This window comes from Oncorhynchus keta, chromosome 36, assembly GCF_023373465.1.
Source record: "Oncorhynchus keta strain PuntledgeMale-10-30-2019 chromosome 36, Oket_V2, whole genome shotgun sequence".
NCBI classification, from domain to species: Eukaryota; Metazoa; Chordata; class Actinopteri; order Salmoniformes; family Salmonidae; genus Oncorhynchus; species Oncorhynchus keta.
Window position 1 is genome coordinate 26088876 of NC_068456.1, and position 15881 is coordinate 26104756.

Sequence of the window (15881 nt, forward strand, 5' to 3'; positions counted from 1 at the left end):
CATGACGGAATACGAACAGTGTAGCTATTCCCTCCAAGGCAATCAAACAAGCTAACCGTCAGTATAGATACAAAGTAGAGTCGCAACGGCTCAGACACAAGACATATGTGGCAGGGTCTACAGTCAATCACGGATTACAAAAAGAAAACCAGCTCCGTCGTGGATGCCGATGTCTTGCTCCCAGAGAAAGTAAACAACTTCTTTGCTAGTTTTGAGGACAATGCAGTGCCACTGACACGGCCCGCTACCAAAACCTGTGGGCTCTCCTTCACCACAGCCAAAGTGAGTAAAACATTTAAACGTGTTAACCCTCGCAAGGCTGCCGGCCCAGATGGCATCTCTAGCCGCATCCTCAGAGCATGCGCAGACCAACTGGCTGGTGTGTTTTGGACACATTCAATCAATCCCTATCCAAGTCTGCTGTTCCCACATGCTTCCATTGTTCCTGATCCCAAAAAAGCTAAGGTAACTATCAACTATTGCCCCATAGCACTCACTTCTGTCATCATGAAGTTCTTTGAGAGACTAGTGAAGGATCATATCACCTCCACCCTACCTGACACCCTAGACCCACTCTAATTTTCTTACCGCCCCAATAGGTCCACAGACAACGTAATCACACTGCACACTGCCCTAACCCATTTTGACAAGAGGAATACCTATGTAAGACTGCTGTTCATCGATTACAGGTCAGCAATTTAACACCATAGTACCCTCCAAACCCATCATTAAGCTCGAGACCCTAGGTCTCAACCCCGACCTGTGCAACTGGGACCTGGACTTTCTGATGGGCCGCCCCCGGGTGGTGAGGGTAGGAAACAACATCTCCACCCCGCTGATCCTCAACACTGGGGCCCCGCAAGGGTGCGTTCTCAGCCCTCTCCTGTACTCCCTGTTCACCCATGACTGCGTGGCCATGCACGCCTCCAACTCAATCATCAAGTTTGCAGACGACACTACAGTGGTAGGCTTGATTACCAACAACGACTAGACGCCTACAGGGAGGAGGTGAGGGCCCTCGGGAGTGTGGTGTCAGGAGAAGGTCAGTACAGGTGCATCAAAGCTGGGACCGAGAGACTGAAAAACAGCTTCTATCTCAAGGCCATCAGACTGTTAAACAGCCATCACTAAGATTGAGTGGCTGCTGCCAACATACTAACTCAAATCTCTAGCCACTTTAATCATTCAAAATTGGATGTAATACATGTTTCACTTTAAACAATGCCACTTTATATAATGTTTACATAACCTACACTACTCATCTCATATGTATTTACTGTACTCTATACCATCTACTGCATCTTGCCTATGCCATTCGGCCATCGCTCATCGATATATTTATATGTACATATTCTTATTAATTCCTTTACACTTGTGTGTATAAGGTAGTTGTTGTGAAATTGTGAGATTACTTGTTAGATATTACTGCACGGTCGGAACTAGAAGCACAAGCATTTTACTACACATCTGCTAACCATGTGTATGTGACCAATAAAATTTGATTTGATTTGTTTCCCAAACTCGGGTCCTGGGGCCCTGTTACACTTATTTGATTTTTGCTTGAGCAATACACAGCTAATTCAAATAACCAACATTAAGTTGATCTGGGGGTCAGGAACGAGTTTGGGAAACTCCTTTTCTAGTGGATGTATAATATGGTTCTACAGGATGGTGTACCATATATCAGTGGTTCTCAAACCTCTCCTCAGGGATCCCCAGACGTTTCACAATTTTGCTGTAGCCCTGAATTGGCCCAACTAACTCGCCTAGTCAAGAGCTTGATAATGACTTGAGAAGTAGAATTAGGTGCGATAGCTCCGGAATAGATCAAATACATGGAACGGCTGGGGGTCCCCGAGGAGAGGGTTCAGAATCACTGCCATATATCACCGGCAGATGGCACTCGTAGTTTGAATGAAGAACCACTAAAGCCCGTGGACCACAAGTCAGGCGCGCCGCTGCGCTCAAACAAGCGCGGAGGATAATTTCCTATGCGCGTCCTGACGTACTGTTGGCGCTTGCTTGACTGGGGAAGCGCAGCCAGCGACTGGGAGAAGTCTTTGTAGCAGTAGCAGCTATAGACGAGCTCTTTATCTAAAGCTCACTCACTCCGTACAGATAAAAGGGACCATGAAGACAGACGTCTGGAGTTATAGTTTTGCTGACAGCATACAGCCCCACCGACAGCTTCCACACACGGACGACTGAATGACGAACCAGGATGGCCGGAGGAAGGAGAGGACTTGTAGCCCCTCAAAACACTTTTTTAGAAAATATTGTCAGACGATCTAACGGTAAGGACCATGCTCCAATGAGATGTGTAATGCCTATGATAATTATCTTGAGAATGGAGTATCCCCCAAAAAGTTTTCTGTTGGGGTTTTAAATATTTGGCATGTAAAAAAGCATACGAATGACTAGGATCGAGAAACTGCGCGATTTTTCTTCCTCGACGTCGTCGTGACTTGGATTCTTCGGAATAACCATAACACAAATGGAAACATGTTCCATGACCTTTCCAAACATCTATGCTTAGTAAAAGTTGTATGGTAGTTTATGAACTTATCAAATGGGATACAATTACTAGGCTATTTGTCAGGCACACCTATTTTTTACAGTCAGGCTTGGGCACATCCCATCCCCAGAAAGTCGCTTCTTATTTGATCCTAAGTGCAACCTTACTACCCTGGAATCAGCAGCAACGCACAATTTTGAAAATTATGCAGCCAAAAATAGCCTAGGCTATTTCTCCGTAGTCTGCCTATACAGTAAAATAAATATTGAATAAACACATTTTTATATACTAAATAAAATAGGATGATTAAATTGCACTTGAAAGTTGTTTGTCCTATACTATACTAAACTATACTATTTGCTTTTCGTTTTGAGAAAATACACCCGAAATAATAGGCTCTTTGTTCCATCCTCTTTATTGGTGTGTCTTTGAGAGGATGGATATAGTCGTTGTTTTCAACATGTAGTCCAACCTATATACACAGGGCCCATACATGTTTTTTCTCCACAACAGTAGCTAGTAGCTACGGTGTATGGGTCTCATTATGCACATGATTATGCATCAATTACGCATGCAGATACTTTTGGTCATGTAGTGTATGTGGACACCTGCTCCTAGAACATCTCATTCAAAATCATGGCATTAATATGGAGTTGCCCCCCCCCCCCTTGCTGCTATAACAGCCTCCACTCCTCTGGGAAGGCATTCCACTAGATGTTAGAATATTGCTGCGGGGACTTGCTTCCATTCAGGCACAAGAGCATTAGTGAGGTCGGGCACTGATGTTGGCCGATTGGGCCTGGCTCACAGTCCGTGTTCCAATTCATCCCTAAGGTGTTTGATTGGGTTGAGGTCAGGACTCTGTGCAGGCCAGCCAATTTCTTCCACACAACAATCTCAACAAACCATTTCTATATGGACTTCGCTTTGTGCCAAGGGCCATTGTCATGCTGAAACAGGAAAGGGACTTTCCCAAACTGTTGCCACAAAGTTGGAAGCACAGAATCATCTAGAATGTCATTGTATGCTGTACCGTTAAGATGGCCCTTCGCTGGAACTAAGGGGCCTAGCCCGAACCATGAAAAACAGCCCCTGACCATTATTCCTCCACCAAATTTTACAGTTGGCACTATGCATTGGGGCAAGTAGCATTCTCCTGGAGTTTGCTTAAGTGCATGGTCAATCAATTCTGCCAAAATAACTAAACAAAGTACATAGTTATTGGTAGCCTACCAAATTTATGAAAGAAACACAAATTAGTAGGACAGGTGTAGGTGGGATGGAAGGAGACATCCATATCCAATGAGGCAGCAAGGCGGGGCCAGGTGGGCAGGCTACATTACCCATGTGCAATTGCACCAGGCCTACATGTTTGAGGCACACCCCAATTTTGGGGACACCCCTCTCATTCATGAGCATCCCTCCTTGGACAATCAACTACACCTTTGCTTTTGTAAGAATGACCTTATGTAATACCAAAATAAACTACTTGAATGGCACAGTCCTCAATCCATTAAAGTTTTCTCCTCGTCAATTCAACATTTTCAGAAAATACTGTTGTCAGCCATTGTTGCCCAACTGTAGTCTATTGGGGCCCCACTGTCTGTTTAGTGATGTATAGTGGTAACCAATGAGTAGAAGCACCAACCAGGGTTGTGTTTATTAGGGAAGCATTACAGTTTGTGTAACTCTAGGTGTACAAGTCCATTTTCTCCTGTTTGGTTCCCTAATGAACAGGACCCTGGGTGAAGCACGGCAGCCATTATACACCAAGCTACTCCACACACCAGTCATAGCAGGGCAGAAGGAGACACTTGGCATGGATTAGAGTGGACTCATTGATCCAAGTTCAGGAGGAAGAGTGAACAAGGGTATTAGTAGGATGCATTGAGACCGGGCCATAACCCAAGTTGTGTAGCTAGTTCATTGCAAAGTCACACAACTACTCCTTTTAGTTCAAGAGCTCAAAGAACGTGTGTATCTCAATATGTTGACGTGTGAAATTTTGGTTGTGGAAAAAGCATTACAAAAATCACTCAAATGAAACGTACCAGTTTGTGTGAAATGAGTTTGTCACTGTTACTTTAACCATTTTTCTTTTCAACTTTTCAGTATGGACATTATCACATAGACAGACAGGTATAAACCCAACCCATGTTTTGTAGTGCTGCTGCTCATGTTTTCCCCCTAATCTCACCGTCTATTAACTCCATGTACTATGTCTGTTGTTCTGTACCAATTGCTGTTCATTTGCAAAGCAAATGAATCCAAGTCTATGACATAGGCTTAAAACCCTGGCCTGGGGACAGACACCTGCTTCTTATTGACACCTGTTCTCTTTTCATTTAACATCCTTAACTTCTACTCATTTTGATTCATAGACACTAACTACCCAGTTAAAGTTTCGGAGACGTTCTGTGCTTGTAACTGTTTGTGACTGTTAATTCAGTTCCTAGGACACTTGTTCTTTGTTGGGGCATAGATGACGGATGTTTAGCTAGCTATCAGCGACGGCATCCTACGGTTGTTTTAAAAAACATTGTAAAATAACATGTTGGCATGGAACGTTCTACTTCATAGCCCTGTAGTTGTGCTTGTGTCAGTTATGTTAGTGTTTGTCTTCATTTATCTTGGGGAAGTTTGTAGTTTGGTAAGATAGTTTGTGTATTTTCTATTGTTGAGTAGTACATTTCGTTTGTGTTTTGTTGCCATTCCATGTTGATTCCGTGTGACTTTTTGACACCACAGACATGACATAATTTTGTTATTTAGTATGCTACTGTAGCATGCCCCTTTTAATGGATGCCAGGTTGACTATGTACTGGCAGATTCAATTGTGCTTTTTTATAACAACAATGTAAACAACATACTGTGCAATAGTAGAGGAATCAACAAAGAGAGATTTCCCTGTAGTCTGTCAGGCATGTACCTGTGTCTGTCAGTCCCCTAATCTCAGAGCTGACAGGCCAGAAACCTCCCGAAAGTTAACGACAAGGAGACAGAGCTGATGCACACACACACACACACACACACACACACACACACACACACACACACACACACACACACACACACACACACACACACACACACACACACACACACACACACACACACACACACACACACACACACACACACACACACACACACACACACACACACACACACACTGTGCTATATTGTCTTAGTGATCAATACAGAGGCTATAGTATTCGATACAAACTGCCAGCACAGCAGTTTCATAAATGAGACAAACAACACCATGTTTACGGTATGGAACAAATATAAACTCATTTGGGTACTATTGTGTAAACATGTTTTCTCATGGTAATGCTATTTTGCCTTCAGAAATGTTAAATCCTGCCCAGCAACAATACAAGGCCCAGAGTACCTGGAGGAATTTACAGTAGCATGTCTTTTAAAAGCTGCATGGAATGAAATCTTGAGGCTCGACATACACTGCTACGATAATTATTCTCCTATTCCCATTTTCCCCCCTGGATTCTGAGACGTTAACCTACTTTCAAGAGGGTGTTTGTGATGAGCGAGAGAACGAGAGCGTGCGCACACGTGTGTGTGTGTTGCTTCAGAGGATTGGAGTGAAGTTAAGTTTCCCTTTGAACATGCAGAATAACAGAGATCAGTGTTGTTCATAGGTATTACACCCAACTCATATTGGGACAGGGATGTAACTGCACAGTGGTGTGAATGTACAGTATAACTCGGACTCCGTCTTTCTTCCTTTGTGTTCTGCAGTCAGCAAAGGGTTAAATCTGGATTTTATATATGGTGGAAACCATCCCTAAGATTTGGGAGTTTTCTATAATCCTTTGTCAGAAGTATCCTTAGAATTGCCAGTGTATCTTCTCTTCCATAAAAAGATGGTGGAACACAGCAAATTAACTGTGTGTGTGTGTGTGTGGCCAGTCCTGTGCATGAGTCCTGTTGACTCCAGTTAGGTAATACAGTCAATGGTTGAAGCTTTAGGTGCAGACTTTCCTAGCTCTGTAGCTGTCTGAGTAGCTCCTATGTCAGTCATTTGTGAATGGATCAAAAGCCTATTTGATCCTCATCACATTGACTCTTGTATTGTTTTTTTAGAGCTTACTTTTCCTTCCTGCCCAAAATCACAAATTCGTACAAATGTGATATTATACATGTGCTATTTAGCGGCATAGAATCACCATTGTCAGCATAGAAGTGTGCTGTGGTAAGCTTCAGTGAGTCTGTTGGCTGGGACAGACAGGCGTTTCTATGCCTTTCTGTATATCTGAAGGGGTATTACATTACATAAGGGAAAGAAACAACAAACGATCATATTTTATAATCACCTGGTAGTATTTGTTAACCTGTTGATGTTTAAGTTTACTTTAAACCTCTGAGAAGTTCATGTTCTCTGTGAGAAATCATCAATTGTACATGTACTGTACCAGGAACACTTGGAGTGGGATTTTGACAGTGCTAAAAATGGTATCACTTTACATACCCAGCATCATAGCTATCTATTTCAAAACAAATCTACACTCTTTGATTTAAACCCTGTGTGGATTGTCTACTTTCTCATAGGTACAATGAGTGGTTTTGAAATAAATGCTGTTGTCTCCAGTGTTGGGAGTGACTTCTCTAACACAATCTGCACATTTTTGTTCGGTCAAAATGAAGCCCCAGGTGTCATGTCATGCTTATGTAGGCATTATGTCATGCTTATGCAGGCATTATGTCATGCTTACGTAGGCATTATGACAGTCTTATGTATACCCCTTCCAGCCTAACAGACACTAACCCTCCCCACATGCAGTGCTTACTTACTCAGCATTAAGGGTAAGGATGGTCTGAGACTGAGTACAGTGCCCGTATGTGAAGGATTATTCTGCTGTTCTGTTTTCACACTGTACTGTAGTGGCTTCCATCGTGCGATATGACTGTGCTGTCGCCTGTCGATGCCGACCCTGGATTGGTGTCAACACCATTTCACTTCAGTTTCTTTGGAACTCACTGAAATTCAATTCATGCATTTGGATTTTCTTTCCAAATTATGAATTCAATTCAGTTCCTCATCATGACTGTACTGAAATGTAATTGGTCCCAATCCTGCCCGCCTCCACTCTTTTTCCCCACCCCATGTAATGTGTTGTTGATAACTTTGAGCAACCTCAAACGAGTGAGCCTTACCTTCTACTCTGTTCCCCCTCATCTTCGACAGATACCAATTTTGTTCTTGGGAATGCTCAGATCGTGGACTGGCCCATCGTCTATAGCAACGATGGCTTCTGCAAGCTGTCGGGGTACCACAGGGCAGAAGTCATGCAAAAGAGCAGCACATGCAGGTACAGTACACTGCCTTCCATCTGTTTTGTAGATTTATTTAACAGCAACACTGAACAATAACCGCCTACATCTCAGAAAACACTGAGGTGCAGTAGTTCCAGAGTTAGCTTTCTTGTACTTGTTGTTGGGTTCTTCTTCTTCAGCTCATTTTACTCCATCGTTCCTACATGCAGAATTATTTTCAGATACTGTATATTCAATTACCAGATTCTTTGCTTCGTTGATAACCTCTTTTACTTCAGCCCAACAGGATTATATAATTATGCAGAAAAATTTACATTGAAAAGAAAAATTGAGTAAAACAAGAGAATCACCTTTCCTTGCCAAACTAAAGCCCATCCTCTACAGCTAATCCCAGTCAGCAAAAAATAAGAAACAAACCCCTATTCAGACTCTCCGAAGGTGACTTGTTCAATGTCAACAAGCTCTGCTTGCTCAGCTCCTAACAAAGCCAGATTAGTTGTTATTGTGTGAAAAAGCATGGGTGTTTTTAAAGCTCTTCTTACGCATTTTACAATTGCTGGGATAAAGGTATTATATTCCTTATTTAACGTACTATTCTCTGTTCTTTAAGTTCAAACTAAAGTTGTGAGAACAATGAGCACATCTTCCATATAAAAACAACTGATAACTTGACACCAATACACTTTTCACAGTACTGAGCCGAACTGTACTGGGCGGGCCTGGTGACGCATCACCATAGATTCTCGGACTGTGTTGGGAAGGACAACATGAGAAAACATCTGAGCCAACACATTGTTGTTTGGGTCGACCATATAGTGGGGAATCAAACACAACATTTCGGGAACCTTACGGTAACCTTTGTCTGGCAATTCTATCTGAGAAGAACCTCCGTCTGAAGGGAGCGGCACCGATCCTAGCGCGTGATGTGTCGAGACATGTTCCTGTCAGGAGTGATGTCAGATGAAGCCGACAGTCTTAGGGAGATGTTGCACCCTAGCAGTTATTGTCCAATAAGAAATGCTTGTCTTAATCTTCTTTTGCAAAACATTTTGCTGCAGTGTGCCCTAATGAACACAACCCAGACTGCCGGTGCATGGTGTGTCAAGATATGTTCCTGTCAGGAGTAATGTCAGAAGAAGAGACTAGTCTTTGGGAGCCGTTGCGTCTTCACTCCTCTCGAGCAGCCCCCAAAATAGTCTCATTAGAATGACCCTGTCATTCACAATTCAAAGCTAACTGAACTCCAGACTTATTTATAGACACACTGGAACAGACCATACCTCGAGAACTGCAATCAGTGGTGTGAAACCAGAGTGTGTTAAACCAGAGAGAGTTAGAGAGAGAGTGTATGTGTGTGTATATATACACAGTACCAGTCAAAGGCTTGGACACATCTACTCATTCAAGGATTTTTCTTAATTTTTTACTATTTTCTACATTGCAGAATAATAGTGAAGACATCAAAACTATGAAATAAAACATATGGAATCATGTAGTAACCAAAAAAGTGTTAAACAAATCAAAATATATTTTAGATGATTCAATGTAGCCACCCTTTGCCTTTATGAAAGCTTTGCACACTCTTGGCATTCTCTCAACCAGTTTCATGAGGAATGCTTTTCCAACAGTCTTGAAAGAGTTCCCACACATGCTGAGCACTTGTTGGCTGCTTTTCCTTCACTCTGCGGTCCGACTCATGCGAAACTGTTTAAATTGGGTTGAGGTCGGATGATTGCGGAGGCCAGGTCATCTGATGCAGCGCCATCACTTTCCTTCTTAGTCAAATAGCCCGTACACAGCCTGGAGGTGTGTTTTGGGTGATTGTCATGTTTTAAAACAAATGATAGTCCCACTAAGCGCAAACCAGATGAGATTGCGTATCGCTGCAGAATAAATCACCAGCAGTGTCCCCAGCAAAGCACCATCACACCTCCTCCTCCATGCTTCACAGTGGAAACCATACATGCGGAGATCATCCGTTCACCTACTCTGTGTCTCACAAGGACATGGCGGTTGGGAACAAAAAATCTCACATTTTGGACTCATCAGACCAAAGGACAGATTTCCACTGGTCTAATGCCCATTGCTCGTGTTTCTTGGCCCAAGCAAGTCTCTTCTTCTTGTTGGTGTCTTTTAGTAGTGCTGTCTATGCAGCAATTTGACCATGAAGGCCTGATTCATGCAGTCTGTAGTTGATGTTGAGATGTGTCTGTTACTTGAACTCTGTGAAGCATTTATTTGGGCTGCAATTTCTGAGGTCAGTAACTCAAAATAATTTTAAAATATGTATATGTGTAATTGATGTGTAGTGTAAATGATGTTTATTGATGTGTTCGTGCAGGGCTCATCTGATAAAGAGACCTTGGTCTCAGCACCTCCCTGCTTAAAGGTTAAATAAAGTGTGTGTGTTGCTACAGAGCTGACAGTTGGCTGGCTGATCTTTCTCATACCTTTCTTGGAAAGAACCTCTGGCCCAATGTGTAGCATCATGATCAGTATGCCACCACTGTGCTGCTGGAGCATTCTAACATTCTATAGCGGCAGCACCTCTGGGACCACCAGGCCTTTCACATGATCAAATCCACCTCTAGCACACCTGAGACTAACTAATGAACCAACACATTAGTTGTTTAATCATCAAGCCCTTGACTAGTTGAATCAGATGGGCTTGAACATATCTACTAGGCCAGTGTCTACAAACACTTCCTTAGGTGAGAAACAAGACAATCTGCCTGTCACACCTCTGCCCACACGGGTGTAATCTGTGATGGGATCTGGGATTTGACTCGCTGATGTTGAGTCACTGTGAGGCCGAGGGACAGAAGTGTGTGTGTGTGTGTGTGTGTGTGTCTTGGAAGAGTCCCCTGATGGTGTCATCTCTGTTAGCATCTACAAGCATCAGCCCATTCGGCCCACAGGGACAGGCCTGTAAGGTATGGAGAACGTTTAGGCAATGAATACTCCCGGGGTGGGGGGGGCGAGAGAAATAGACAGTTAAGAGTCAGAGCGAGGGAATGAGAGAGAAGTGAAAAGGACAGAGAATTCAGATTATGACACTGTTTGTGCAATCATACGAAAAACTGGTAATTACACTTAACACACCCTCTACGTACTTGAGTTGTAATGTTTTTTTTTGTCATAAAAATAAACCCATTGTTTTGTGTTTCCTAGCTTCATGTACGGGGAGCTCACAGACAAAGATACTAGCCAGAAAGTACGGCTAACGTTTGAAAACTACGAGATGAATTCGTTTGAAATACTCATGTATAAAAAGAACAGTAAGTACCAATTTAATTTTTTTTTTAATGCCTCATAATGAAAATGTATTCAGCCATTTCTTATGAATATGAACAATGATGTTCCAACGCCGCATGGAACAGCACGAACGCTGGCGATCAGGGGCCGCATTCACAAAGCGTCGCAAGAGTAGGAGTGCTGAGTCAGGATCCAATTTGTCTTGTAGATCATAATGAATCAGGGGGGACCTGATCCTAGATCAGCATTCCTACACTGACATGCTTTGTGAATACAGGCCCAATTATAACTCCCCAAATATGTTACTGTTCATGGTTGTGTTCCCCATTTGATCAATTTGTATCAAACAAATACTGCTATAGATGAAGCTGTGTATATTCACCAGTGTATGTTCTCTCGTCTCAGGAACGCCGGTATGGTTCTTCGTGAAGATAGCCCCTATACGAAACGAACAGGAAAAAGTGGTGCTGTTTCTGTGCACCTTCAGTGACATCACAGCCTTTAAACAGCCAATAGAAGATGAAACCTCGAAAGGTGAGTGACAGTTTGAGTGGCAGCAGAGGATGTGATCCTACTGTACCTTCCTGGGATAGTCCCCTGTAGATTATACAAATAGTCTTTATTATACAAAGCTTTTTAGGGTAGGCTGTGTGTGTGTGTGTGTGTGTGTGTGTGTGTGTGTGTGTGTGTGTGTGTGTGTGTGTGTTTTACAATAAAATATCATAACATTATTATAAAAAAATGTGTTTTGTCTAAAGCCTTTATCAGGGTGTTGCTTTTTATTGAAACACATTGTTTTATTAGTAATAACACTCTGACTAATTAATAAGTTCAATCTTTATCATATTTTGTAAAACTATTAGCACTGTCATTATCTTCACACAGACTGCTAACCCCAAAACATGTTTTTTTGTTGCCTCAGGTTGGGGGAAGTTCGCTCGGCTAACTCGTGCTCTGACCAGCAGTAGAGGAGTGTTACAGCAGCTACAGCCTACTGTACACAAGGGAGAGAACGTTCACAAGCACTCCCGCCTAGCTGAGGTACACTCATAGTTCTGTCTGTTGGGAATGTTTATATCTCTACTCTCATAAAGCTAAGGCATGCGTCTGTATTTATGTCAGTTGTGAATGTTTATAACTCTACTCTCATAAAGCTAAGCCATGCGTGTGTATGGGGGAAGATGTGTGTGAGCTTGTTGCCATTCCATTTGGCTATGGGTGAGGCATGTGCCCCCATGCTGTGTATTCATTTGTCTCTGTCCTTTGTGATTACAGAGATGCACTGAAATGACACATGTACACTCATATACACACTCGCGAGCACACACACACACACACACACACACACACACACACACACACACACACACACACACACTTTTCTCCCACACACCATATATGGATGTAACAATCTGTAAGCAACCTTTAAGTGAACTGTAACCTCTCTGTTTACCCCAAACCCTTCTTTGATTTTATTCAATCAAACTCATCAAAGATATACAATCTGCAGGTCCTCCAGCTGGGCTCAGACATCCTCCCCCAGTACAAGCAGGAGACTCCCAAGACGCCGCCCCACATCATCCTCCACTACTGCGCCTTCAAGACCACCTGGGACTGGGTCATCCTCATCCTGACTTTCTACACCGCCATCATGGTTCCTTACAACGTCTCCTTCAAGGTCTGAACCTTTGAATTGAATTACATATAATTTATCCCTGACCAAGATGGCTGCCATTATTTACATTTTTGTCATTTAGCAGATGCTCTTATCCAGACCAACTTACAGTTAGTGCATTCATCTTCATTAATATAGCTATGTGAGACAACCACATGTCACAGTCGTAGTAAGTACATTTTTCCTCAATAAAGAAGCTATCAGCAAAGTCAGTGCTTGTTGGAAAAGACCAGTGCAAGAAATATAGTGCATTATCCTATCTAGGGTGCCATTTGGGACTTGACCAAACTCAACCATAACAAACAGTATATTATCAACACATCCTAGAGCTATCCAGGCTTGTGACATCAACCACTCTATTTTATGTTATAAACTGTCTCTTCTCTACAAAAATAAAGATCCTGTCCTTAGGGATACAATATATATGTAATAACTTTGTAATAATTTATTATAAATGTAATAATCTCGGATGTATAGTGGATTCTTTCCCCTACTGTAACACAGATTCTCTGCTCTACGAAGATTCTCTCTGCTCTACTAAGATTCTCTCTGCTCTACTAAGATTCTCTCTGCTCTACTAAGATTCTCTCTGCTCTATGAAGATTCTCTCTGCTCTACGAAGATTCTCTCTGCTCGACGAAGATTCTCTCTGCTCTACTAAGATTGTCTCTGCTCTACTAAGATTCTCTCTGCTCTACTAAGATTCTCTCTGCTCTACTAAGATTCTCTCTGCTCTACTAATATTCTCTCCGATACTATACCAAATATCTCTCCTCTACTATATCAAAGATTCTCTCCCCTACTATACCAAAGATTCTCTCCGATACTATACCAAATATCTCTCCTCTACTATACCAAAGATTCTCTTCCCTACTATACCAAAGTTTCTCTCCGATACTATACCAACGTTTCTCTCCCCTACTATACCAAAGATTCTCTCCCCTACTATACCAAAGATTCTCTTCCCTACTATACCAAAGATTCTCTCCCCTACTATACCAAAGATTCTCTCCCCTATTATACCAAAGATTATCTCCCCTACTATACCAAATATTCTCTCCCCTACTATACCAAAGATTCTCTCCCCTACTATACCAAAGATTCTCTTCCCTACTATACCAAAGATTCTCTCCCCTACTATACCAAAGATTCTCTCCCCTATTATACCAAAGATTATCTCCCCTACTATACCAAATATTCTCTCCCCTACTATACCAAAGATTCTCTCCCCTACTATACCAAAGATTCTCTCCCCTACTATACCAAAGATTCTCTCCCCTACCATACCAAAGATTCTCTTCCCTACTACACCAAAGATTCTCTCCGATACTATACCAAATATTCTCTCCTCTCCTCTTCCAGACCAAGCAGAACAATGTGACGTGGTTGGTGGTGGACAGCATTGTAGACGTTATCTTCCTGGTGGACATCGTGCTCAACTTCCACACTACCTTTGTGGGCCCGGCCGGAGAGGTCATCTCTGACCCCAAGCTCATCAGGATGAACTACCTGAAGACCTGGTTCGTCATCGACCTGCTCTCCTGCCTGCCTTACGACGTCATCAACGCATTTGAGAATGTGGACGAGGTCAGTAGTGTGTGTGTGTGTGTGGTGGGTGTTCGTCATCGACCTGCTCTCCTGCCTGCTATATGAACTCATCAATGTGTTCTAAAATGTGGACGAGGTCAGTCTGACAATATATAGGTAATTTAGCTTTTTATAGCTTTTACCCCACATCCCTGGTGTTGCCCCTGCTAGCACCATGCTTTACCCCACATCCCTGGTGTTGCCCCTGCCAACACCATGCTTTACCCCACATCCCTGGTGTTGCCCCTGCTAGCACCATGCTTTACCCCACATCCCTGGTGTTGCCCCTGCCAACACCATGCTTTACCCCACATCCCTGGTGTTGCCCCTGCTAGCACCATGCTTTACCCCACATCCCTGGTGTTGCCCCTGCCAACACCATGCTTTACCCCACATCCCTGGTGTTGCCCCTGCTAGCACCATGCTTTACCCCACATCCCTGGTGTTGCCCCTGCTAGTACCATGCTTTACCCCACATCCCTGGTGTTGCCCCTGCTAGCACCATGCTTTACCCCACATCCCTGGTGTTGCCCCTGCTAGCACCATGCTTTACCCCACATCCCTGGTGTTGCCCCTGCTAGCACCATGCTTTACCCCACATCCCTGGTGTTGCCCTGCTAGCACCATGCTTTACCCCACATCCCTGGTGTGCCCTGTCAACACCATGCTTTACCCCACATCCCTGGTGTTGCCCCTGCCAGCACCATGCTTTACCCCACATCCCTGGTGTTGCCCCTGCTAGCACCATGCTTTAACCCACATCCCTGGTGTGCCCTGTCAACACCATGCTTTACCCCACATCCCTGGTGTGCCCCTGCCAACACCATGCTTTACCCCACATCCCTGGTGTTGCCCCTGCCAACACCATGCTTTACCCCACATCCCTGGTGTTGCCCCTGCCAACACCATGCTTTACCCCACATCCCTGGTGTTGCCCCTGCCAACACCATGCTTTACCCCACATCCCTGGTGTTGCCGCTGCAACACCATACTTTACCCCACATCCCTGGTGTTGCCGCTGCAACACCATGCTTTACCCCACATCCCTGGTGTTGCCCCTGCTAGCACCATGCTTTACCCCACATCCCTGGTGTGCCCCTGCCAACACCATGCTTTACCCCACATCCCTGGTGTTGCCCTGCTAGCACCATGCTTTACCCCACATCCCTGGTGTTGCCCCTGCTAGCACCATGCTTTACCCCACATCCCTGGTGTTGCCCCTGCTAGCACCATGCACCATCATCCCTGGTGTTAGCACCATGCTTTACCCCACATCCCTGGTGTTGCCCCTGCTAGCACCATGCTTTACCCCACATCCCTGGTGTTGCCCCTGCTAGCACCATGCTTTACCCCACATCCCTGGTGTTGCCCCTGCTAGTACCATGCTTTACCCCACATCCCTGGTGTTGCCCCTGCTAGTACCATGCTTTACCCCACATCCCTGGTGTTGCCCCTGCTAGTACCATGCTTTACCCCACATCCCTGGTGTTGCCCCTAGCACCATCCCATCCCTGGTGTTGCCCCTGCTAGCACCATGCTTTACCCCACATCCCT

The 15881-nt window shown here is 43.9% G+C and overlaps 1 protein-coding gene across 7 annotated transcripts in view; it reads left to right on the forward strand.

Annotated features, from left to right (window-relative positions):
• Positions 1–1998: 1998 nt before the first annotated feature.
• Positions 1999–15881, forward strand: part of LOC118369421 (potassium voltage-gated channel subfamily H member 1-like) — a 92160-nt gene continuing 78277 nt past the window's right edge. For 3 of the 7 annotated variants that reach the window (XM_052498720.1, XM_052498721.1, XM_052498724.1), the window contains exons 1-8: positions 1999–2294; positions 4628–4654; positions 7722–7845; positions 10982–11088; positions 11471–11599; positions 11988–12106; positions 12561–12743; positions 14103–14327. In XM_052498720.1, the coding sequence (XP_052354680.1) occupies positions 2222–2294; positions 4628–4654; positions 7722–7845; positions 10982–11088; positions 11471–11599; positions 11988–12106; positions 12561–12743; positions 14103–14327 (987 nt within the window). In that variant the 5' untranslated portion in view covers positions 1999–2221. The remainder of the gene's footprint in view (positions 2295–4627; positions 4655–7721; positions 7846–10981; positions 11089–11470; positions 11600–11987; positions 12107–12560; positions 12744–14102; positions 14328–15881) is intronic. The other 4 variants (XM_052498725.1, XM_052498726.1, XM_052498722.1 and 1 more) reach the window with 3 other exon arrangements.